Consider the following 26866-nt stretch of genomic DNA (forward strand, 5'->3'; position numbering starts at 1 on the left):
GACATGGTGATGTAGGAGTAAAGGCATGGCTACCCAGGCATCTTTGAATGTTTTTGCACCCTCATCTTCCTAAAGTGGTGCCTCATGCACAATCTTGCCCATCACTCAAAGGCATGCTCAACTAGCCGGTGGAGGTGACCAACCTCTTGATAAGAATATCCCCTTTGATAAGACTTGTCAGGATGGTTCAATATCAGTGATAAGAACTAAAACATGGGCTAAGAAGAAGAAGGCGAAGGAATTGAAAGACAATGTAGTCATGGTGGCTCTCTCACCCCACAACAATCTGATCCCATATATAAATGTTGCATTAATCCTACCAAGTAGTCCCCAAATACAAGTGGTGGACCTTGGAGATGGTGGAAGCAACGAGAGCAAGTCTACTAAATCTGATGAAGTCAAAAAGATGACTAAAAAAATAGATAAGGGTCCCAAAGCTTCAAAACCTATTTCCCAGGTCCCAAAGAACCCTTTCTCTTCATCTACGAATACATTAATTCTAGTCAAGAGGAAAATGTTCAGTGTAGATATGCTCAAGACTACATCTCAGGTGATCAGCATAGAATCATGGCTGGAAGACACTTTGGATAGAAAGAGGAAGAGGAAAGAAGAGGGAGCTCCCAACAAAGAAACTTTATCTCTAGCTATCCATTGTAGATCAGCATTGAGTAAAGTTAAGAAGTAGAAGACACTGTCAATTCTTGGACAAGATCTTGATACATGGCATTTGACTATGGAGATTTCTAAGCCCACTAAGGAAGGGAGAATTGAAGACATTTTTGTAGAGGACTTCACATTGCATTTTGTAGACCTCGGAGAAGTTATACATGACACCAAGGGGGGCCTATGGAAATCAACAAATGATGTCATAGAAGGACAACTTGAAAGCCTTAAGCTAGCTAAAGTTAGAATGAAGGCAAAGATTCATGAACTTAATTGCTTCATCAGGCAACTAGTCACCTCGCTCACAAGCATCTCGGGAGTGTCAACCTCTAGCAATCCTACAACCATTAACATTCAAGCTATAATCTCCTAGTTACAAGAAGACAAGCACTTTGGGCAAATTGATAGGGACTGGAGCATAAAACTCAAGTCTGAGGGACTTGCAATCATAGAGAAACTTGGTAATGCAATGTTGGGGCTTGAAGCAGAGAAAGATAATATCTCAGCTAACCGAGCAACCTTGTCAGCAGAGAAGGCCAAGAGTGAGGATTGCATTTCCTTATTGAAAATAATCATCCACATGAAAGTTAAGGAGGCAGTAGAGGAAGAGATTATGCCTAAGAGAGATGAGCCCTTATTTGAATGGCTGTAGAGAATGCAATTCAAATCTAAAATGATCCTAGTGAAAGAAGAAGGATTAAAGGAAACAAGGGATAAATTTAAAAAGGATCAGGACAAAGACTATGAATTACTAAGAGATCTACATACATAATCCCAAGCTAATGGACAAGGGAAAGGGATAGTTGGATTTGTTTTCATGCAAAAGAATTTCTCCAATTATCGGATAGGTTAACAAAGAAATCTTCTCATCACCAAAACAGAGTGTTAGAGCTCCAAAAGCTTGGCGGGTGTGTACAGGTGGCAGTGGAAGAAACACAATAGCGATTGAATGCCATCAAATATATAGCTAGAGAGCATTCTAAGTGGCTCTTAAGATACACCAACATCCATGTTCATAGACATGAGGAGTTCATCCCAATCATTGTTGTCACTAAAGCCTATAAGGAAAAGTCAGAAAAAGGAAAGAAGGCGAAGTGATTCTTATCCCACCCTTTCATATTTCGATGTAATGATTGTAACTAACAATTGGCTCCTTGTCATTTGTCAATTTTGTGGAGATGAACCTATTTGAGTCTCATTTTGTAATGGTCATCTCAGAATCCTATATGTACCTTATTGAAAGATTAGTAGAAAGTTGGCTAATTTTGGGCATAAAATACTTCATTTTGCATAGACAAGTTGAATGTATTTTGTTTTAATTATTTATGGTTCCATTGTTTCGTGATAGCTTAGGATATCTCTTTCAGTTGAATTAAGGAATAAACAGAGTTTTGTTCCCCTTGTTCAATACAACAAGTTGTAGATAATAGTAGTGTTATTGAAATTTTAAAGAGATTATGTTTTGTGTTTTTCTTCAAGTTAGTTCTCTACTTTATTAGAGTTAGAAGCTTTCAGTTAAATAGTTGATTCATAGATAGAATCCATTAACATTTCATCAATTTCTGTGAGTTCATAATATGTGTGAGTTCATAGACTTGATTATTTTTATGACCCAAATCTTCGCCTGAGTTGGTTCCTATTTAGGCCTAACTTGGTTTACTTCTCTTGTTCTCTGGTCAAGAACAGACCCCATTTAGATTTAGAAATTAACAAGGTTCATTGCAAATCACAAAATATGAGGGAGCTCTACCTAAGAAGTCAGAGGGAAGTCAATCGCTGAGCTATGATTTCCCAATTGTTGTAACTAGATATTGTTCAAGAACATTGGGCATTCAAAGAGTAGAATAAAATAACAATTTGTTTACCAATGTAGCCAACTTAACATAACTGCTTTGAAAAAATAAATTTTAGAGATTGAAATCAATATTTAGTCTCATTATAACCCCTATCAATAAAGGAGATGAAATGTTATCATAAAAATCTTAGACTATAGTAAATAAAGTGTTAACGAAAGAAATTTCTATGTCAATATTACAAATACAAGTATTTTTCAAAATGTATTCTATTGTATTAGATATGAATTTTATTAATATGCATTTTTTATATGCATCTTCCATTTTAATATTTATATTTTAAAACATTGACTAAACATTAAAAATACTAGGGCAAATGACCCAATAGATGCCCAAGCCCTTCGTTCACCTATAGTTCTTAATCTGTATGTCAAAATTCTATGATTTTTAGGTGAGTGAAGAGCTTAAAGCTAACCTTTCAGCTTTCCTGTATTTACGGAGCTCTTTGTAGAACTTAAGAGTGTGAGGTGGTCTAAAAGTGTCATTTTAAAACATTCCCCCAAAATCTGCCACTAAGACCCCCCAATAGTCGTTATAGTACTTTTTGTACAAGTGGACCAATCAGTAACCAAGAGAACTAAAAATGGAAAAAAAAAATGGCTATTGGTGTTCATGGTGATTTTTTTTGGCCTGTTTGTGTGTGGGTACTGGAGTTTAACGTGGTGGCATTGCGCACATGAGCAGCAACTGACTTGTTTCCCTATTAAAAAAAGTGTGTGTAAGATGTAGAACTGTTCATTTTAGTGCTCAAAGTTTGGCACTCCTCACAAGATTGACACAAAAAGTTATTAATCTTTATATATTTATTTCATTTAAAATGAATTTGCACATTAAAATGTGTTTAAAGAGAAAGAAACAGCAATATTTCATACTTAATATGTTTTAAGTTGGCCTCCAATGACCAAAATGATAAAAGCTAAGTAATTCTGAGCATAATTTTTGAAATTTGAGGATCAATCCCAGATGAATTTTTATCTTAAAACTACAGATAAAAATATAAAAGTAAAAACGGATGCTTGTATTACAATACAAAATGTACAGAAGTCTAAAAGTATGAATAAGATTTGAAGTATGCACATAGGAGAGTACAGAAAAGACCAAAGAAACCAAACTTAATGCCAGAGAACACCCAATACTAAATGACAATTTACAGGGTTAACAAATCTAACCATTACAAGATTATAATACTGATGTTAAGCGTTAGAACGTGTAGAAAAAGTAACATTGATGTTTTCTTGGTGGATTTATATTTACCAACAAGTTGGATTTTATTTTTTCTAATTACAACTTTGTTTAGCTGAAGTTCCTTTATTTTTATTTTAGTTTTAAAACTAATAAGAACACTCGTGCATTTTCCTTTTTGTAACAGGGATCAATCCCTTGTTCTGGGCAAAATTCCGTTGGATGTCCTTGCAAGAGAATGCCCATTTGCCTTTCCACACAAATTCTGAATTACTGCATTTACTTAGTAGTTCAGCTTGATGCATTTACCTTAATTGTTTCTTAGACCTTATTTACTAACCAGTCATCTTTTTCGCTGTAGACCTAATACAGTATTGTATATATTTTTAACATACTGAGAAACATGGGAAAAAAATAAGCGTATAAAAACGTAACTTTAACAGAAATCATATTTTCAGCAATTGATTGCTGATAAGAGTTTCTCCACTTGGTGTAACCGATATTTGCAAGCATCATATCAGATTTAACTGGTTTATCATCTAGTAATTAAAAATCCAGTAAAAGAAGATCATATAAACAGTATTCCTGTTATATATATATATACAATCTGAGAAATTGAAAGCCTTTTTCGTAGTAGATATACATAGCCCAGCATAAATGCTACAATTTAGAAAACATTTAACACTAATTATTGATTTCTAGATCAATAGTACTAAATAGTCAAACTTAATTTATTCTTTAATGTGTGATGTTTAAAACTGATTACAATACTATACTAAAATTGCTCAAGAACAATAGAAAACACAAGAATAGAATAGAAGTAAAATGCTTAGTAGTTCAGCTTGGAACAGTATTCCAGTTGCATATATACATCCATATATACAATCTGAGAAATTGAAAGTCTTTTTCGTAATAGATACATATAGTCGAGCACAAATGCTATAAATTAGAAAATATTATATACTAACTGATTTCTAGATCAAAAGTACTAAATAATCAAACTGAATTTATTCCTTAGTGTGTAATATTAAAACTGATTACAATACTATACTAAATTGCTTAAGAATAATAGAAAAATAGAATTGAAATGTTTAGGAGTTCAGCTTGAAGCGTTTACCTTTTTTAAGTTTCATACTAATCAGTCACCTTTTCACTGTAGACCTAATAAAGTGTTATATATATATATTACATAGTAAAAATCATATTAAAAAAATAAATATATAAACATTACTCTAACAAAATCATATTTTCAGAAATTGATTGTTGTTAAGAGTTTCTTTCCTTGGGAGGAGTGAAATATGCAAGCATTCTATCAGATTTAACTGGTGTATCATCTAGCAATAAAAATCTAATCAAAGTAAATCATATAAACAGTATTCCAGTTCCATATGTACATTCATAAATACAATCTGAGAAATTGAGATCCTCGCTTACAGTATATATCTATAGCCTGGCACAAATGCCACAAAACAGAAATCGTCAAGAAGAAGCCACCAGAATGAGGCATATGTTACTTACAATTCTGTACTGAAGATCCTAAGACAGTATGGAATTAGGCTTGTATTTACAGTAGTCGTAACTAATACAGAAAAACACGACAAGAATAGAATAGAAGTGAAATGCCTAGTTCAGCTTGATGCCGTTGCTTTCTATTAATTCTTATAGCTTATATATATACTAACCAGTCACCTTTTGTTGTAGAGCTAATATATTACTATTTTATATATATTTTACATACTCTGAGAAACATATGAAAAAAAAAGCATATATAAACGCTACTTTAATAGAAATCCTATTTTCAGCAATTGGTTGCTGACGGAGTTTCTCTGCTGGGGAGAAGTAAAATATGCAAGCAGTCTATCAGATCTATCATGTTTTATCATCTAGTAATAAAATTCCAGTCGAAGTAAACAATAAACAGTATTCCAGTTGCATATATGCATTCATGTATACAATCTGAGAAATTGAAAGCCTCGCTTACAGTAGATATCCATAGCCCAGCACAAATGTCACAAATCAGAAAATGAAATGAAGAAGCCACAAGCATGAGGCCGTATATATTATTTACAATTCTGTACTGAAAATGCTAAGAGAATAGAGGATTAAGCTTATATCTACAGAAGCCGTAACTGATAGAGAATAACAACACAATAATAGAATAGAAAGATAGCTTCTTGGACAATACCTAGGGTTTGTTACATCTTTTTGCCCCTTCTCTTCCTTGGAAACAAGTTATTGCTAAATCTATGATGAACTTGATCTAAATATTTTGATAAGCTTTGAAATACACGAGATTTGTTTCCCTGTTTGAAGCAATTCATTACAACCTGCAACTTACTGTTATACACAATATATTCTCTAGATTTGCGGGTAAATGTAACGTTTTGTGGACTAGATAGGTGAAAATATTCTCTATTTTATTTGCAGGATCAGTTTAGGGCAACGGCTTCAGTGAGAAATCGCATGACTTGTACCTGAGCCTGGAGCGCAACAATGTAATCTGCAGTTTCTTTGAGCAAACAGGAGGTATTCATGGACGTTCCCCCGGGAACAAGGTTCTGCAAAATCTCTTTTCTTCTTCCTACCGCCTTTCTTGTGATTGCCGGAGAAGCTATACTTTTTACCGTTTTACAGCCATATCTTCGAAACCCTAATGGACGCAGGGCCGCCATTTTCGAACCTTTAGCACTTGAATTGTGAGAAAAGAGAGCGCGGCTCCAGATGGAGCCTTGGCAGGCCAAAGCCAGAGAAACATCCGCCGCCTTTCTGATGTTTCTGCGCCGTCTTAACGCCGACATTTTGTCCCAGGAGCTCGAACGCCTCACGCGGTGCAGTGCGCTGAACAGACGAACTAAATACATATCTTTAAATGTGGCCATCTCTCGTTTCCCTTATCCGAATGTTTATGAGCAAAAAATGATCTGACAAGAAAAAGATGAGGACAATTTGATGCAATCGATGTAGGATGAAGTTTGTGTCAGAGATCTGTCAGAAGCTTAATTAACTATTTCTGGAAAACAAGCGCAGATAATGATATGATACCAGCGAGTAATGATACCACTTCTTGGTAGCTGCGTCGCTTAAAGTATTCACATTATAGTTATTATAAAGGATGACTTGTATTAAAAGAAGATTAATCTACTGTTATGTCTATCTAATGACTCGTTTGTTTTTTTTGTTTTTTTAGGTTTGTGTTTGTATCTTAGATAATTTTAAGAAATGTACAAGGGAGGAGTTATGACTTCTATTAGGGGAAATAAGTTACTTGTTACTCATGTTTGAATGATGACCACCACAAAAAATCAATTATCATTTATAAGAAGTATTAAAAAATGATAGTGCATGTACTGATAGTTTAGTACTAGTCGATAACATATTTACTAATAATTGATCTCTTTTTAGCTTTCTTGGTTGTTGATTGGTCAATTTGTGCAAACAATATTTTTTTTTGGTGAGCGGCTATTGGGGGGTGAACATAACGGATTCTAGGCAAACGTTTTAAAATGACACTTTTAGACCACCTCGCACTCTACGAGTTCTATAGAGAGCTCCATAAAAGAAAAAAGGTAGAAATGTTATAGGGTTACCAAAAAGATAGGCAAATTTTGACATACGTAATAGGAAATGTAGATGCGGTAAGTTAAGTTGGGTGGCTACTAGGTCGTTTCCCCTAGCATAAGGGATGAAATCAAAATTTTACACTACATAATTTCAAACAATAGATACATAATGAGATTCATCAACATAATTTCAGGTAACACATATAGAACGAGATCTATACCTTGTTCTTTCCACAAATATCAATGAATCATGTTATTCAATGATAATACAGAATGGTTCTAGATGAAATTATTAGAGATCAAGCTACACTATAAGGTCAAGATTCTATTATAGGCAACTTCATGCAATACACAAAGGACGCGGTCGAGGTCATATTCTAGATGACTTAAAGCATGAACATAAGAGATGAAATTGAGATTGTACCTTAAATGACTTTAAGAAACCCATAAGGGATGATCCTCATTGTTCCTAAAATGACTTGTGCTCATGTCAAGGTAACTAAATAATCAAGTGGCATTTGTATAAAACCTCCAAACAATAACAATTGAAGACACTTGAATGCAATTTAAAAGAATTCCAAATAAGACTCGGAGACATCTATTATACAGGGGAAGGATCTAGCTACCCCATGTTCTGATTATTGGGTCAAAATTCTATGGTGGTCACAACAATAGCTCAAAAGCAATTAGAAATATGCAAGGGGGATGCAAACTCAAAACAACCACTTCTGTATGCTTTTTGTGTGAAATGAATACCTACAACATTTGTCATAACTATTGAATAGTCAAACAATGGTTATAAAGGCTTCATTCGCTCTAATGATGGTTCATAGAATATGATTCGAAAAGTTGATGCAAAAAACATTGTATACAATCAAATGGAATACATTCCTCTAAATGTTGGATTACGAAAATCTCTTCAACAATAAATAACTAAAACAAAGCAAGGACCTTGAAAATTAATTTGACCAAAATTGGCTCCTAAGGCATCTTTCCACCCTCTTATCACCCAAATTATTTGGAATAAAAATGTGACATATAATAAAATGAAAAGAAGAGAATATGTGGTAAGTTGGCATGTGGAAGGAAAGTGGGGCCCTAGTGCACATGGAAGCACATGGAAGCATGGTTAGAGAATTGACCTGTGATGGAGGGGTAGTAATCATGGGGATTGAAATTGATGGATAGAAATGCATGTGATGAAAGACTTGGCGTCCATTATCTGGTTGAGCCGCCGTTGTTGAAAGGGACGGAATACCTGTTCCTGTGACGCGTGGCACAATTGTCGACGTGGTCCAGGCGTAGTCCACATCGACCTCAGCACGCCTGCTCCACGTCAGCATTCATCGTTTCTCACCCACTGTTAACGCCGTCAACGTGTGACACGGCCATGTTAATCCTCACGTCTTTTCTTCTGTTTGGTTCACGAGGCTCTATAAATGGCATCTTTTGCCCTTCTAGAACTTTGAAGAGGCCATTAATGGAATCTACAAATGGCGCCATTCAGTGGGAGGAGGCTATTCTCCACTCAAAAGTAGTACAAGGCTATACAAAAACTCATTTTTTTGTAGTTATAATAGATTTTCATGTAATTCTTACTAGTTTGATCTTATAATTTGTTAAAAAGTAACATTGAGTTACTTGGATTTGTAATATGTTTGATGATTTTTAGGAAGATTGTATAATATTAATATAGAGATTTAATTGGTTGACTATAATTGGTAAGAATGATTGTATGTGATTGAAAAGTTATCAAACATCTAGAGACAATCAAATGTTTGGAAGGAAATACAATGATATTGCCTAGTAGAGAGTTTTGCCTATAGAAGCACCTATATTTGACACTCATTTTCAAAAAAAGATATATATATGATGCAAGAGCATCCTTTGTTGGCTAGCAATCCTTCATGTTGGTGTGGTTTGACCTTGGGGTTGGAGGACTCAATCAAAGAATGAAGGGGACTCGGTCCATATTGAGTTGGTTTGGTTTTTGTGTTAACCGAGTGACTCAGTTAATGAATTTCCAGCAATGCTTGGGACACTTGACAGGTACTGGGAGCTCACTAATAATGTTGCCTGAGTCAACTCAGTCGATGATGGGGCTCGATTGCTTTTGAAGGACTCATCACATGCTTGTGCTCAGTTAGTGAAGGAACTCGGTTATGTCCAGTGGAATTCTAAGACTCAACATGGTTTTCTCTAACACTCGATCTGGTCTTGGTTCCTGTGGTGCCCGAGTTGTCAGTGAACCAACTTTAGGTATTTAGTTTATGTATGGGTATTTAATTTCCATTGCAATCAACTTGTGGCTTATGCAAACATTTACTGGAAGGGTTTATTTTAATTGGTAATGCACTAGGCTAAGTTGTGGCTTAGTTGGGTATAAGGGGCTTTTATGGAGTCTTAAGGAATGATATTAGGAGTCATCTAGCTTAGAGAAGAAGATGAACTGTAGGAGCGAACTTTGAAGGGCTAGTAGTTGAGGCTAGTTAAATCAAGAGATTGCTTCGAGGGCATATGAGCACAAGTTGAGATTTCCTTGGGGTTTCCTACTAGAGTGTGGATCTAGAATAGATAAAATTAGGATTATTAGTTGGGTCTTGTGGGATCTTGTAGAATTATTTTATAATTGTTGCTGCATTTGGCCCTAACTCGAAAGGCATTATAGCCGGGCATATTGCATGTAAAAAGTTATATTTATGAATAAAGTGTTTTGATTTGGTATCAGATCTTTCTTTGTTGTTGAGAATCCACTATGTGGTTATTTGCAGGGATCCGATTTAACTCTGGTTGGGGTACCCTTGGATTCTCGCTATATCAAGTGGTATCAGAGCTCAGTTGTTCTTGAATGTGTAGATTGAGCACCGAAGTTGAGGCAGTTTGCACCAGGACTTGGGTGAAGGCTAGAAGAGAATGTTGATCTTATGGAGTTGATTGATCTTCTAGACTTGTGGATTTATAGCTTTGGGTTTGCAAAAATCTTGGAAGATACCTCCAAGAAAATTGGACCCTAGAGCAATTGATGATCTTAGTGATGTTGTGGAGGAAAGGACCTCAGAGAAGATTAAAGAAGAATTTAGATCTAAGATGACGTTGATGAGAAGTGACATGATTGTTGAAATTCTGAGTGCTATAGGTGGTGTACCTCAGCATGTGAGTCCTAAAGATGGTTATGAGGAAGTTGATGAAGACTTTGAAGCTACTGGAACAAGTGGTCAAGACAGAACTAATCATGTGGAGAGACCTATTGAAACTTAGGGTAGTCAACTTTCTAGACCTAGATCTTAGTTGAGGTTGAAGCATAAGATGGAGGTTTCCAATTTCTCAAGTACTTTGACTCCTAAAGACCTTATTGATTGGATTGGTTAATTGGAAGACTGTTGACATTACAGTCAAGTTTTTTTATTAGTGACACACACACACACTTAATTAGATGGTTAGCAACTATCAAGCTTATCTTGTAGTTTACATTGTTAACCAAGTAATTCAAGCTCTATCGAGTTCTACAGTTGCTACTGAGCTCCAAGAATAATAATCAGTTCGCACTAAGCAGTATCTACCAAGTTGGTGATTATTAGTGTAAACTAAACTTCATAGTGTTTATAGAGCTCTCTAATACGAACTGAGTTCTTTAGTGTTTAGGAAGTTGGCAGCTTCAGTAATGAGAATCTAGTGTTGACTAGGCTATGCATTATCAACCAAGTGATTTAGTTTATATTGAGCTCATAGTGATAGTGTTGACCGAACTATGTAGTGTCAACCAAGTGATTCAATTTATATGTTGAGTTTCATAGTGTTCACTGAGTCACCAATGCAGTATGAGTTTAGACTACTTGGAAGTAATTAGTATGAACTGAGCTTCTATGTCTATCGAGAGCATGATGATGTCAAGCATTGACAATGCTTGTTGAGTATCAAAACTTCATCGAGTTTGTAAAATGTGCTAAGTAAGAAGGCTACAAGTAGTATAAGGAGTAGAAAAGATTTATCTATCAGAACAAGGTGATCATTACACTCTAAAAGAATCTCACTCAATAAATCAAGATTGCATATTAGAGATCAGCCAATGGTTCATCTTAATAGGTGGAACAGTTAAATCCTTTCACAAGGTAGACTTAACAATCATTTGTAAATAAATCTCTTTACCAAGTACATACTTCACTATATGTTTGTAAATCCTTTTGCAAGATGGACCTAGCAGTCTTTATTGCTCCTAACATAGTAGATCATTAGAAGTGATCATTATAGCCTTAATAGGCCAACTTTATATTGTAGTACTAAAGCTTGTGAGTATCATTCCCAACCCAGTTTTACTTTCTATTTGAAAGTTTTCTAAGTTACCATATTGTGTGTCAAAGTGTTATGAATGTTTTAATACTTTCAATTTTACATGCATGCAATTAGATCAGATTATATGAAGGAGTAATTGGTGAATTAAGATTATATTTTATTGGTTCCTGATTCACCCCTCCCCTCTTAGTAACCTAGCCTATATTATATTTCCAACAATTGGAATTAGAACTTTGTGGTTCTCAAAGAAGAAGTTTAACAACTTGAGCAAAGATCAGAGGCAATGGAGGTATTCAGACTTGATAAGGCTATTAACAATGAAAAACTAGATTTGGAATTGGCTATTGGGAAACTTAAGAAAGCAAAGGAGCAACTCTTTTAGTCCTTAAGAAGAAGAAAAGATCTTGCAGAACAGATGAATGACAAACTCTACATTGAAGAAATAATTGAAAATATCCATTCAAGAAATAATTCAAATGAAGCCAATGAAGCAATCAAAGAACTATTAGAAAAGAATGGTAACCTTCAAGAAGAAGTAAGAAAGCTGAAAAGAGAATAGGAAATTTAGTTAGTAAGATTGTGTAAAGTCATGGAAGAGAAAATTAGATAAAGGAAGAGATAGAAGGAAAGAATAATGAAACTCAGCATCTATCCCTTCAACAAACAGACTTCATTGATCAACTTACTAATGCAAATGAATAAATCATGAATCTAAGATTACAGAATGAAAGATTGTAGAATGATCTAAACACTAAAAGGAGAACTAATGAGAGGATGATGAAATCTCAAGCAAACATGAATCAATTGAATGAGAAAAGCCAATATAGACAAAAAGACAAAGCAAGAATTGGATATACAAAAGAAGGTGAATCATCCAAGCAAGGAGCTCAAAAGAAATAAAGACCTACTTGTTGGTGTAAATAAGTATTTACTTATTACACTTACTTAAGTTTACTTAGGTTAATGCATTATTTAATTATTTTGAATTATTTTATTAGTTATTTAGGTGAGACACTTGGGTAAGTGCACCAAGTTGTGGTGCCAAAAGGGGGGTATAAGTGGACACCTTTTTCCTGAAATCGGCAATTTCTGAACTTCAACAAGAATTCAAAGATAATTACGCTCAAAATTTTAAGATATGACAACAACAAAAAGTCATAGTCCTTTTAATCTAGTTTCTAAAATACTAAATTTTTTTTCAAAATGGTTTAGTTTTAGGTCCTCAAAAAAGGGGGCCACAAAAAGTGGTATTGTTTATTCCAAAAAACATAACATAATACAAAGTGTGGCCCCCCTAAAATTTTAACTTTTTTTTTGAAATTCTTTAATTGCTCTGGTCAAAAGTTACTTAACAATGTAGTTTATCCCAGATTTTTCAGGTAATTTTATAATGTGTATTTTTTTTAATGAAATTTTTAACTAGACACATCCCAAAAATGTGAAATATCTGTGTGCTCCCCCTAGAAATAATTGAAAACTAATCTAAAATCAAAACTATTTTTTTTCAAAGTGTGTAGAATGGAGTCTAGTTTATAAAAAACTAAGTTGTTGCAAAATTCGATGAATGGGTTAAAATCTATAGCCCAATTTGTACATGGTGGTTTTTGACAAAAAATAAACATACATTCAAAAGAAATTATAGATGAAAGGCTTGAAATAGTTCAAATTAAAAATAAATTATATGGTTATATAGCTAACACAGAGACCTACAATGTCATGTAACCTGATCTTATCGATGCCCACCCATAAGGAATCTTGAAGGAGAGCACACAAGGAAAATCAATCATTTTTTGTATGTTTGTTGAAAAACATGTCTTAGACTTGTTTATAAACTCCAAACCTTTGGATTGGATCTCCAAGGCAAAACCAAGCCTTAGGATTAGTTTTAATGCAAAGCTTTAAGTAGTGCATATGCCCTATAGCGTGCTCGTGCTATAGCGCACACACACTATTAAAAGAATATGAGTTTTGGTCTCAATAGCATGTGTGTGCTATAGTGAACACACACTATTGAGACCTAAATAATGCATAGAAGATGCAAAGCAAGAGAAACAGAGAATGGGAGGGGGGATGCCTCTGTGTGTGTGTGTGTGTGTGTGTATGAGAGAGAGAGAGAGAGAGAGAGAGAGAGAGAGAGAGTAGGGGATGGGAGAGGGGAGAGAGTAGGGGATAGGAGAGAGAGAAAGTGAGAAAGAGTAGGGGTGGCAGAGAGAGTACGAGATGGGAGAGAGGAAGTGAGAAAAAGTAGGGGTGGCAGAGAGAGTACAAGATGGGAGAGAGAGGAAGTATGAGAGAGATTAGGGGTGGCAGAGAGTATGGGATGGGAGAGAGAGGAAGTGTGAGAGAGAGAGTAGGGGTGGCAAAGAGAGAGTACAAGATGGGGGAGAGAGATCAAAAGTAGGGGATGGGGGAGAGAGATTGAATGTAGGGGATGGGAGAGTAGGAGGTGTAAGAGAGAGTAGGGGTGGCAGAGAGAGAGAGAGAGTAGGGGTGGCAGAGAGAGAGAGAGTACAAGGTGGGAGAGAGAGATTGAGAGTAGGGGATGGGGGAGAAAGATAGTAGGCAGTGGGAGATAGAGTGGGAGAGAGAGAGTGAGAGAGAGAGGAGGATGGGAGTGCATGCGTGTGAAAGAGAGAGTAGGGAATGGGATAGGGGGGAGACAGAGTAGCTCGAGAGAGAGTAGGGGATGGGAGAGAGAGTAGGCAATGGGAAAGGGAGTGGGAGAGGGAGAGAGAGGGGGGATGGAAATGTGTGTGTGTGTGTGTGTGTGTGTGAGAGAGAGAGAGAGAGAGAGAGAGAGAGTAGGGGATAGGAGGGAGTGTGAAAATGTGAGAGAGAGTAGGGGTAGCAGAGAGAGAGTAGAGATGGAGAGAGTGAGAGTGAGAGAGAGAGAGTGAGAGTGGGTGAGAGAGAGAGAGAGTAGGTGTTGGGAGAGGGAGTGGGAGAGGGAGAGCAAGTGAGAGACAAATTAGGGGATGGGAGAGGAGAGAGGGGGATGGCTATGTGTTTGAAAGAGAGAGAGTAGGGAATGGGAGAGGGGAGAGAGAGATAGAGAGAGAGTAGTGGATGGGAGAGAAAGAGAGTTGGCAATGGGAGAGGGAGAGGGAGAGGGAGAGGGAGAGAGAGGGGGATGGGAGTGTGTGTAAGAGAGAGCAGGGGATGGGAGAGAGTGTGAGAGTGTGAGAGAGAGTGAGAGTAGGGGATGGGAGAGAGAGATAGTAGGTGGTGGGAGAGGGAGAGGGAGTGAGAGAGAGGGGGGAATGAGAGTGTGTAAGAGAGGTAGATTAGGGGATGGGAGAGAGTAGGCAGTGGGAGAGGGAGTGCTAGAGAGATAGGGGGAATGGGATTGTGTGTAAGAGAGATAGAGTAGGGGATGAGAGAGAGTGTGAGAGTTTAAGAGAGAGTAGGGGGTGGCAGAGAGAGCTTGTATGGGATGGGGGGAGGGAGAGAGAGAGTAGGGGATGGGAGAGAGTGTGAGAGAGAGTAGGGGATGGAAGAGAGAGAGTGAGAGTAGGGGATGGGAGAGAGAAAGTAGAGAGGGAGAGAGAGTACTTGAGAGAGAGATAGTAGGCGGTGCAAGAGGGAGTGGGATAGGGAGAGAGAGAGGGGATGGGAGTGTGTGTGACAAATCTAGAGAGTATGGGATGGGAGAGGAGAGAGAGAGAGCGAGGATGGAAGTGTGTGTATTTGTGAAAGAGAGAGAGTAGGGGATGGGGGAGAGAGAGTAGGCGGTGGGAGAGGGAGAGAGAGAGGGGGAATGGGAATGTGTGTAAGAGAGATAGAGTAGGAGATGGGAGAGAGTGTGAGTGAGAGAGAGTAGGTGGTAGCAAAGAGAGCTTGTATGGGATGGGAGAGAGAGAGTGAGAGTAGGGGATGGGAGAGTGTGAGAGAGAGTAGGGAATGGGGCAGAGAGAGTGAGAATAAGGGATGGGAGAGAGAGAGAGTAGAGAGGAGAGAGAGAGAGAGAGAGAGAGAGAGAGAGAGAGAGAGAGAGAGAGAGAGAGAGAGAGAGAACTTGAGAGAGAGATAGTAGGTAGTAGGAGAGGGAGTGGGAGAGGGAGAGGGAGAGAGATAGGGGGGATGGGAGAGAAGAGAGTGAGGGGATAGGAGTGTGTGTGTCTATGAAAGAGAGAGAGTAGGGGATGGAGAGAGAGAGAGAGAGAGAGAGAGAGAGAGAGAGTAGGGGATGGAGGATAGAGAGTAGGTGGTGGGAGAGGGAGAGAGTATGAGAGAGAGTAGGGGATGGGAGAGAGTGTGAGAGAGAGTAGGGAGAGAGAGATAGAGAGAGGGGAATGGGAGTGTGTATGAAAAATCTAGAGAGTAGGGGATGGGAAAGAAGAGAGAGAGGGGGATGAGAGAGTGTGTGTGCATCTATGAAAGAGAGAGAGTAGGGGATGGGAGAGAGTGTGAGAGAGAGTAGGGGGTGGCAGAGAGTGTGAGAGAGAGTTGGGGATGGGAGAGAGAGAGAGAGAGTAAGAGTAGGGGATAGGAGAGAGAGAGAGAGATAGTTTGTGGTGGGAGAGGGAGTGGGAGAGGGGGGGAGAGAGGGGGGATGGGAGTGTGTGTAAGAGATCTAGAGAGTAGGGGATGGGAGAGGAGAGAGAGAGGGAGATGGGAGTGTGTATCTATAAAAGAGAGATTTTAGGGGATGTGAGAGGGGAGAGAGAGAGAGAGAGAGAGAGAGAGAGAGAGAGAGAGAGTAGCAGATGGGAGAGAGAGACTAGGTGGTGGGAGAGGGAGAGAGAGGGGGGGGATGGGAGTGTATGTAAGAGAGAGTAGGTGATGGGAGAGAGTCTGAGAGAGAGTAGGAGGTGGCAGAGAGAGAACAGGATGGGAGAGAGAGAGAGAGAGCGAGAGTAGGGGATGGGAGAGAGTTATGCTCAAGAAGACATTTGAATTGTGAAGCTACAACATCAACACATCAAGTAGGTGATATTCCATCTCTTGCATCTTATTTCCAAGGCACATCATCTTCAGTTCAAGGTACGTGATACACTCAACCTTATGTTGATGTTCATAATGTTGAGGGAATGAAAGAGATTATAACACCTTCTAGAATTCATTTTAGAAGATCAAAATATTTGATTGATATTGATACCAACATTTTGAAATCAATGTTTGACAAGATTAGCAAGTGTACTTGTCAAAGAAAAGTTCATCGTATGTGGAGATTATTTTTTGAAGAATTAAATATTACAGGTCAATGCAAATTATTTGTTGAAATGATGAGGAATTTTAAATTTAGGCCTATCATGAAGATTCTTGTGCTTAGAACTATGAATGATTCAAATGAAAAAAACATTGTAAAGAATTTGATGAGTGTTTATGACAAAGTGGGTTATAAATCATGCACCAAAGATAGTAATATCACAAGACGAGTACTTACATTAACAATACTAAATAGCCAAATGAAGAAAGCTCGACTCATGAGAAAGACAAGTAAAACATTAAAAATTGGTAGAGGTACTCTAAGGAGAGCCATGCTAAGGCATGACAGATTGGAAGATCCAACAAAAAATGCATTATGGACATTTAGCAGTAGACTAACACAAAAAGATAAAGAAATTAGTGAAGCTTTGAAATCATTGATTGAAGATTTTTGGAAAAATAACACACGTGTTTCCCCTAATCAAGATATGTTGTAAGAATGAGGATTGGTAGCCAAAATTGCAACCCACATGCGAAACATTTTTTGGACTCAACTCAGATACAATTTTTTGCAAAATTTATTGGTATGTATCCTCAAATTCGAATAACTCAAAGATTTTTTGAGATGGTTAAACCTTTTTATGTCAAGATAAATCACACACACACAACTTCTTGTTGTAGGATACATATTGAATTTTCTAACCATTTTGATGTTTTTAGGCACATATGTGTGTTTTTGTATTCTAAGTTTGTTTTGTAGGATTGTGACATGAATGAGCCACTAAGATCTTCAAAGGAATTCATATCCAACATTTTTTGTGAAATAGGGGATGGCCAACAATTTTACAAGACATCATGCTTGGATGGTACATGCTTATTTTGTGGTTCTTTGCAACTTTTATCAACTTTTTCACATATGGATAGTACACATGCAATTGGAAATGAAATAGTAGATTACAAAAAATTTAAGATAGTGACATATGCTCTAAAAGATGGAAAACATGGCAAAAGATAAGATTTAGTCATTGAAAAAATTCCAGTGTATGAGTTCATGAAGATTTTTGTGAAAAGATTATTTACAAGTATGCAAGGCATACACATAGAGCTCGATGGCTGAATTTTCAATTCAAGTTGTGCAAGGATACATTTCCACTAGATACCATTATTTTTGTTGTAGACTTCATAGAGAACTACACACTACAACCACAAAATGAGGTGCAAGAAAAGTATTATACTTCTCAATAGGTTTCCATATTTGTTCACATAACATTCATGCAGTCACCTACAAGTATAGAGGATGACAGGAAGATTTTGAGGGAGTACCATTTTTACATCAGTGATGATTGATCACATTCTACAGAGTTTGTATAGGGTTATTTTTAACTATTTTATGGAGATTTAGCTAGTAGGGGCTTTAAATATCATCAGCACATTATTTGGTTAGACAATTAGGCATCTCAATTCAAGAATGCATGGATGTTCTATTGGTTAAGAAAGATGTACAAGTTGTGTAGAATTCAATATATGAGCCTTAGCTCATGAAGAGCTAAAGTACAAAGATGGAGCAATATTGATAGATGAAAAATCCATTGTCTAGTGGTGTAACACTACAATGGGTCCAGGTAAGGAAGGTGTCTATAGTTTGTAGATTTTTTTGGTTGATAGATAATACTAACATTGCACCATATCAATATTATTGCACACTAACAAGATCTAGTGAGTTACATTCTTTTAGAAGCTCTAATACAGGTTCATGGAGTATCCACACATGAAAAATGGCATGCTATTGTCCATCATGTGTAGAGGAAAATTTGGATGATTGTGAGTCAACTGAATGGGTGGACAAATGGGATATATAGGTTTTGGACCCAATTGACACCTATTGTCCCCCACAAGCATTGTAAATGGTACAGATAGATTTGTCTATTAACTTTGACCACTTGTCTAATCTAGTGCAACTTGGTAATATATAGATTTATATATCTTTGTAATTTCAATATATAATTTTATAACTTTTACATAAGTATTTTTTGAATTAATGATCGCATTTTGTACATTTGTCAGTGTAGGCCATGTTTTTTCTATTATTTCACCTAAAGACAATGAAGAAGGGATAGATTATTATATGTATCATTTTATCCAAACCAAACAAAAATTGGATCACTTGGTTATAGATGGTGAAAGTTTAGAGTACCAAGTCAATGCGGTGGTTATAATCAACACATGGCTTAGATGATAATCTATGAAGAACCCTAACTTGTGGTTATTTGAGGATTGGCAAATAGAGAGGAAGATTATTCATTATTCAAACTTTTTTGACGCATCAAATGTCCACTTGATAAAATATGGTGGAAAACCACATAATAAGATTCTTTGAAAAGTTCACAAGTTTGACCATGAGGCAATACTCGAGACATTAAAATGTAGAGCAGATCCAATTGCCTCATTAGATTGAATAGGGAGAGAGGGAGAGAGAGAGAGAAAGGGAGATCAATTGGATTCAAATACAATGTTGCAACCTCTCCCCCAAGACTATCCACATGACAAGGTGGACTGTAGTGTTATGATGTGTAAGTGATGAGATAAGTTTAAATCATAGATTTTATGTTTTGATTTGTTTAGAATCTAGATACATTATTTGAATTTATATTAGATTCTTTAATAGGACCCATTTTTAGATTAGTCATTTGAATAAGGGAAAGTTTAGAATTTTTTGTTTAGATCAAAATGTAATGAAAGAACATGAAAATTGTTAGAATGTGTATTCTTTGTGATGTAAAGTCATGTGCATGTAACCAGAAATTTCAAACTAGCAAAACCAAGGATACAATGGGATAAGTTTCGAAGACTCATCAAGCCATGTTCAGTAAGCTACTTGGTCATTGCTAGAAGCTCAAACAAATAATTCTTTGTATTTGGAACATTGTTACCAATAATGATATTATGACTAATATGCTTTTATCTTTTAATAAAAATTAGGAGGAATCTAGTGGTTCAAATGCTAAAAGTGAGTCTACTAATAGAGGGACATTTAGGGGTAGAAGATCCAATGGAAGAGGAAGGTCTAGTGGAAGAGGGCCTCGTGTGTTCACTAATAAGTACTTTACTTGTAACCAAGTAGGACATTAGTCCTTTAGATGCCTTGAAAAGAACAAACAAGGATATTACATTTATTCGGTTTTGTTCCTTCTTACAATTTTCATTGGCTTATGTATTTTGGGTTTAAATTTGAAAACAAGACACTCTCATGTGTCATTTCTTAAATTATCGATGTAGTGTCGCAAAAAATAATTCTTTTCAAATCGATTTCTTTCTAGAGTTGGTCAATATGAAATATAGTTATTATATTCTAAAACAAGTAAGAGAACCTAGAAATGATGCCTCTTTTTCTCCGAGTTATCTCCATTCCTCTAACAAAAATCTCAATCTCAACACTAAAGATAATGCATAGTATAAATCTACTCATGCCAACTATTATTATTATTTCTAAGAAAGAGATGGAAAAATAAAAGTAATCCAATAGGAAGTAAAATAAAAATAGTTGAAACAATCAAGGGAAGTTAGCCACATGGGACCTTTATATATAATTTACCACAACCTTATAAATATATAATTGCCACCTCATGAGCACCCTCTTTTAAGCGCCTCTTCACCTTCCATGTGACTGCACTCTATTCCTTTACTTCTGTCACACTCCAAACATGTGGTCTTTTAACGCCCTTGCATTAATTAAATAATTCATTATTATTATTATTATGTACTCAATGTTGCTTTTAATTTCCCATGATCACTTGAAAAAAGAGTAAATATACCTACAAATGGAAGTGGAAGAAAATCTAAGGGAGCTAAGGAAGTAAAAACTATAACAGATCAAGACCAAATATGGATATCATTAGATACATGTGCAAGTAGTTCAAATGAAAAACCTTTGGTATGTAAACTCCAAAATACTATTTTTGGTTTTAAACTTAACTTGACTATGCATTTGAATTATTTATCCTAAAAATGTAGAATGCATGGAGATCACATGAACACACTGAATAGTAGACTTTGGGAGTCAGGCTTCACTTCAAAAATATATGAAGAACATGCATAGGTATAGAAAACTTCTCAGATTTCTTAACATGCCCATCACCTTTAAAAATAGTTTCTACAAAGACAATTCAAGGCATTTCACAAGACATTGCAGTGATCCTTCATAGCACTACCTTCCTAAGTGGCTCATGATGGAGGTTATAATGTTTTAGAATGTTACGACTAGTTTCAAGTTGATATTAGCCCAGTTGTAAAGGCTTGAGACTCATTAGTGTTTCTATAAACCTTATGTCCTTAAGAATAATGCTGAGGTTAAGTAATCCTAAGCACAATGCTGATATGAACCCAATAGGATAGGTCTTACACCTAAACTTCTACACCTTGACACAACAACAACACAATTGGATCAGCATTAATCCATAAACTTGACACCTAGCAACTTGATTCAACACCCAAGAAAATGGTGGATCTTCACAAATTAAGACTCTCAGCATGTAAAGGGGGTTCCATATATTAGCAAAACCAAAATAACAAGGTCATGTAGCAACTTGAACATGGGTTCAATAGTTATGTCCAAATAATGCAGCACTTAGCATTAATTCATGCAACTTCAAACTTGACTCAATGCTCCAAAAATGGTGGATCCTTACAAAAAAAGTTGAACAACATAATAAGGGATTCAATATGTCAGCAAGACCCAAGAATCAAGACCAAACAACATGTTCAACATGGGTTTCATGGCACTATTTGAGAATGCAGCAATTAAGGCTACTAGCCCATCCAAGACAAAATGTGTAATAATTATAAAAACTTCCAATGGACCTCCCCAACTAGTTGGAATTATAGATACCCTTTTTGGAGTTTGTTAAACCTTCAAAAGGATAAGTGTTGGAACCAAATATAAGTCCTCAAAAACTAAGCTATCATACGAGCCTTCCAAACTCCAATCAGCACCTTAACTTGCTTTCAACCTCCAAATAGTGTTTCAGAGCACCTAATAAAAATGTTTGTTTTGTTCAATGTGATAAGGCCTTAGGATTGATTAATAAAATCTCTTCAAGGCCATCCACCCATGTAATGGATACAAGACACCAAGGTTTTATTCAATGTTTGTTGTTCACCTGTCCGTACAATGGGTGTCTCCTCTTGTGGAAACCTTAAATAGATGTCCTCCAACTATCAAAACTACTTATCAACACTAAAACTAATCATTTTCAACACTAATCAACAAGAACACTAAAATATTAAACTCAATTGTAACAAAAGATAGATTATTATACTCAAACTCATGAAAAACACTAGGTCATTGGTCAAGTTGATCACATATGAGTACACATATGTAGTATGGTTGGATAGCTTTGTGAATCTTCTTTCTATTGCACTTTGAATGAGGTTCTAATTTGCTCTACAACTCAATATATTCCCATTTTACTAACTGTTGTCCCCATTTTGTGCCATTACCTAGGGTTTCTTCTATTTTCCCTCATATCTTGAGATTCCACCATGGAAAATTAACAACCCTTGGTGGAATTTGAGTTAGGAGAATATGTTTTATGTTATTTTTGGTTTTAGGTCAAAAGAATGAGGCTGGAGAGACAAACTTGATGCCCTAGGCATGTAAGATCCGTGTGCATGCTAAAAATTTGTAGCAACATCTTCCATAACTCACAACAGAGAAGGTTTCGAGGCTTGAAAATTAGTATGTGATCATCTGACATGATCCCCCTCATGTTCCAATTTTTGGATTGAAATTTTACTCAAGGGGTAGGGTACTTCCTTTGTTAATGGATGCCTAATTGCCTACATTCCTAAATGAGCCTTAAAAAACTTAGTTGCTGCATACTTCTCTTGAGATCCTAAGGATTTAGTATGTTGTATAAAACTAAAAAGAGTATCTAAATTAGTGATTCTTTTCTTTGGGTTGTGAGGAGATGTTTGTGATTTTCCATGTTCAAGGCTACAAGCCTAGTCTTGAGTTTGTGAAGCAACTAGCCAATGAAAGTTGCATAGTTTGAATCTAATGTTGGATTCATGTTAGTTTGAACCTAAATAGATCCTTTGCATGTTTGGAAGTCACCTCTGGTAATTATTTTTATTTGTGGGGTTTTGTGTCAAATAAGCCTTATGATGCCCTTAAGAGAAACTAGTGATTAGTTGTTTTTGTGATAGGTTTTTCTTGTGATTGGGGATTCTTAGGAGTGGTTGGGTTTCTTAGAAGGTTATAAAGGTACTTAGGGTCATTAGGTTAAGTTTTAGAAATCTAGGAGTTAAGATGTCAAAAATTGCAAAAAATTGCAAAAATGCTAACAACTTTGTAGGAGTTTGGAAATTGGTGAAGGGCTAAGCATTTGGAAATAAGTCATTTTACTATTTCCAAACCTTTTCCAAGTTGTAGATTTGGAATCAAGTGAAAAATGTAAGAAATTCTCTTTTTGTGCAAAGTTGCATTGTTGAAAGTTGTAAAAGTTGCTCAAATTTGCAACTTATTGGAAAAAGGGTCGTGGGATTGAACTATCTACTCCATTAACTTTGGGTGGCTAGGAAAACCCTATCCCCAACCTTGTCTCATCTCGTTCAGTGCTCGAATGTTCTTGAGTACCAAACCAGAATGTCCCTAAGGGTCACTAAATGCCATAGAGTTGTGATCTTTGACAGGGAATATCTCGAAGCTCGTATAAGGTATGGATGTGATTCTAGTTCCTATGGGACAGTGTGGTAGAGACCTAAACTAACCTCTCTTTCTTTTTGGAGATCATACTCCATTTTGATTTTTGCAATGCCATCTCGGGTGATGCTGAAACTTGTAGTGTTGGCCAATACAAAGTTGCCAACTGCCAAATCTCTCTCACCTTTCATCGTGGGATCAAACTATCTACTCCACTAGCTCTAGGTGGCTAGGTAAACCCTATCCTTAACCTTGTCCCATTCCATTAAGTGCTCAAACTTTCTTGAGCATACCAAATCGAAACGTCCCTAAGGGTCACTAAATGCCATAGGGCTGCGGTTTTCGATGGGGCATATCTCGGAGCTCGTGAGAGGTATGGATGTGATTCTAGTTCCTATAGGACCATGTTTTGGAGAGCTACAATAACCTCTCTCACTTTTTAGAAATCATACTCAATTTTGATTTTGCAATGTCATCTCAGGTGATGCTGAAACTTGTAGTGTTGGCCAGTACAAAGTTGCCAACAACCAAATCTCTCTCAGCTTTCATCATGGGATTGAACTCTCTTCTCCATTAGCTCCAAGTGGCTAGGTAAACCCTATCCCCAACCTTATCCCATCCCATTGAATGCTCAAACGTTCTTGGGCATGCCAAACCAGAACATCTCTACGGGTCACTAAATGCCATAGGACTGCAATCTTTGATGGGGCATATCTTAGAGCTCGTGTGAGGTATGGATGTGATTCCAATTCCTATAGGACTATGTTGTGGAGAACTAAAATAACCTTTCTCACTTTTTAAAGATCACTTTCTATTTTGATTTTGTGATTCCATCTCGGGTGATGCTAAAACTTGTTGTGTTGGCCAGTACAAAGTTGCCAACTACCAAATATCTCTCACCTTTCATCATGGGATCAAACTGTCTATTCCATTACCTCTAGCTGGCTAGGTAAACCCTATCCCCAACCTTATCCCATCCCGTTGAGCACTCAAACATTTTTGGGCACACTGAATTAGAAAATTCCTAAGGGTCACTAAATGCCATAGGGCTACGATCTTTGACAGGGCATATCTCAAAGCTCGTGTGAGGTATGGATGTGATTCTAGTTCCTATAGGACCATGTTGTGGAGACCTACAATAATGTCTCTCACTTTTTAGAGATCATACTCTGTTTCAATTTTGTAATGCCATCTCGGGTGATGTTGAAACTTGTAGTGTTGGCCAATACAAGGTTGCCAACTACCAAATCTCTCTCACCTTTCATCATAGGATCAAACTATTTTCTTTGTTAGCTCTAGGTAGCCAAGTAAACCCTATCCCCAAATTTGTCCCATCTCATTGAGCAGTTGAACATTCTTGGGCACACCAAACCGGAATGTCCCTAAGGGTCACTAAATGCCATAGGGTTGTGATCTTTGATGGGGCATATCTTAGAGGTCGTACGGGGTATGGGTGTGATTATTATTCCTATAGGACCATGTTGTGGAGATCTATAACAACCTCTCTCACATTTTAGAGATCATACTCCATTTTGATTTTATGATGTCATCTCGGGTGATGTTGAAACTTGTAGTGTTGGCCAATACAAAGTTGCCAACTACCAAATCTCTCTCACCTTTCATTGTGGGATCGAACTATTTGCTCCATTAGCTCCAAGTGGCTAGGTAAACTTTATCCCCAACCTTGTCCTATCCTATTGAGTGCTCAAACATTCTTGGGCATGCCAAGTTGGAATGTCCATAAGGGTCACTAAATGTCATAGGGTTGTGATCTTTGATGAGGCATATCTCAGAGCTCGTGCAAGGTATGGATGCAATTCTAGTTCCTATAGGACCGTGTTGTGGAGACCTACAATAACCTCTCTCACTTTTAAAAGCTCATACTCCATTTTGATTTTGCAATGCCATCTTGGGTGATGCTAAAACTTGTAGTGTTGGCTAGTACAAAGTTGCCAACTACCAAATCTCTCTCACCTTTCATTGTGGGATCAAACTATCTAGTCTGTTAGCTCTAGGTGGCTAAGTAAACACTATCCCCAACCTTGTCCCATCCCATTGAGCACTCAAACATTCTTGGGCATGCCAAACTGGAACGTCCCTAATGGTCACTAAATGCCATAGGGCTGCAATCTTTTACAGGGCATATCTCAAAGCTTGTGCAAGGTATGGATGCAATTCTAGTTTCTATAGGACCATGTTGTGGAGACCTACAATAACCTCTCTCACATTTTAGAGATCATACTCTATTTTTATTTTGCAATGCCATCTCAGGTGATGCTGAAACTTGTAGTGTTGGTCAATACAAAGTTGCCAACTGCCAAATCTTTCTTACCTTTCATCGTGGGATCGAACTATCTGCTCCATTAGCTCTAGGTGGCTGGGTAAACCCTATCCCCAACCTTGTCTCATCCCATTTAGTGCTCGAACATTCTCAAGCATGCCAAACTGGAATGTCCCTAAGGGTCACTAAATGCCATAGAGCTATGATCTTTGATGGGGCATATCTTGGAGCTTGTGTGAGGTATGGATGCAATTTTAGTTCCTATAGGACCTTGTTGTAGAGACCTACACTAACCTTTCTCATTTTTTTGAGATCATACTCTATTTTGATTTTGCGACGCCATCTCGGGTGATGTTGAAACTTGTAGTGTTGGCTAGTACAAAGTTGCCAACTACCAAATCTCTCTCACCTTTCATTGTGGGATCAAAGTATCTACTCTATTATGTCAAGGTGGCTGGGTAAACCCTATCAAAATAAATAGTTTTAAGGATGGTGATTAGAATAATAAAAATATTGTACAACATTCATGGATATGTGAGCTTGGATATGTGTTGCAAGATGAGTCTAGACCTTATGTCTACAATTGCAATAATTTATGTAATGATTTGAGTAAGTTACAGACACAGGCTAGTGATAGATAAATATGTAAGGTATTGTTACTATATTTTGGTTATAATTTTTTGGTGACCTAGAATTAAGGTTTGAGAGCATAAAGCATGGTAGAAGACTTGGAATAGTGCATGATATGAGATTTTCAATTCATTTGGTTTGTGTTGTGATGATTGTTAGCATCTAGCATATAGATTACTGCTTCTAGGAGATGAGGGGATGGTGTAGTGTATTGTTTGGATTGGTGAATGTTAATTTATAAGTAGGAATCCAATGAGTCCTGAGTGTTCTATTCATTCTCATGAGAGATGGGTTCATGCAAACTACTACTCATGCAACATGGGTCAATGAATTTGAGTTAGAAACAACATAGTTGAATTTTGATAGAAATATCACAATTTGACATGTTGTGGAATATATATGTTACTTATCAATTAACAAGCTTAAGGGGATTACTAATGAATGGTTCATAAGGCACAACACTTGATGAAGCTTTTACAAATGGAGTTGCAAGAAGAGTGGTTTTAACCATGGGGGAAACTTTTTAGATAAGTGCACTTGAGTTGGAGTAGTACTAGGA

The 26866-nt window shown here is 36.9% G+C and overlaps 1 protein-coding gene across 1 annotated transcript; it reads right to left on the reverse strand.

Moving 5' to 3' along the window:
• Nucleotides 1-5605: 5605 nt before the first annotated feature.
• On the reverse strand, nt 5606-6779 carry LOC149575080 (transcription factor IBH1-like). Its single transcript, XM_089812163.1, has one exon. It carries the CDS (start codon nt 6575-6577, stop codon nt 6128-6130), a length of 450 nt encoding a protein of 149 aa, XP_089668289.1. The 5' UTR covers nt 6578-6779; the 3' UTR covers nt 5606-6127.
• Nucleotides 6780-26866: the final 20087 nt, after the last annotated feature.

This window comes from Cupressus sempervirens, chromosome 2 (genome assembly GCF_028749045.1).
Source record: "Cupressus sempervirens isolate cs-2001-9-10 chromosome 2, ASM2874904v1, whole genome shotgun sequence".
NCBI classification, from domain to species: domain Eukaryota; kingdom Viridiplantae; phylum Streptophyta; class Pinopsida; order Cupressales; family Cupressaceae; genus Cupressus; species Cupressus sempervirens.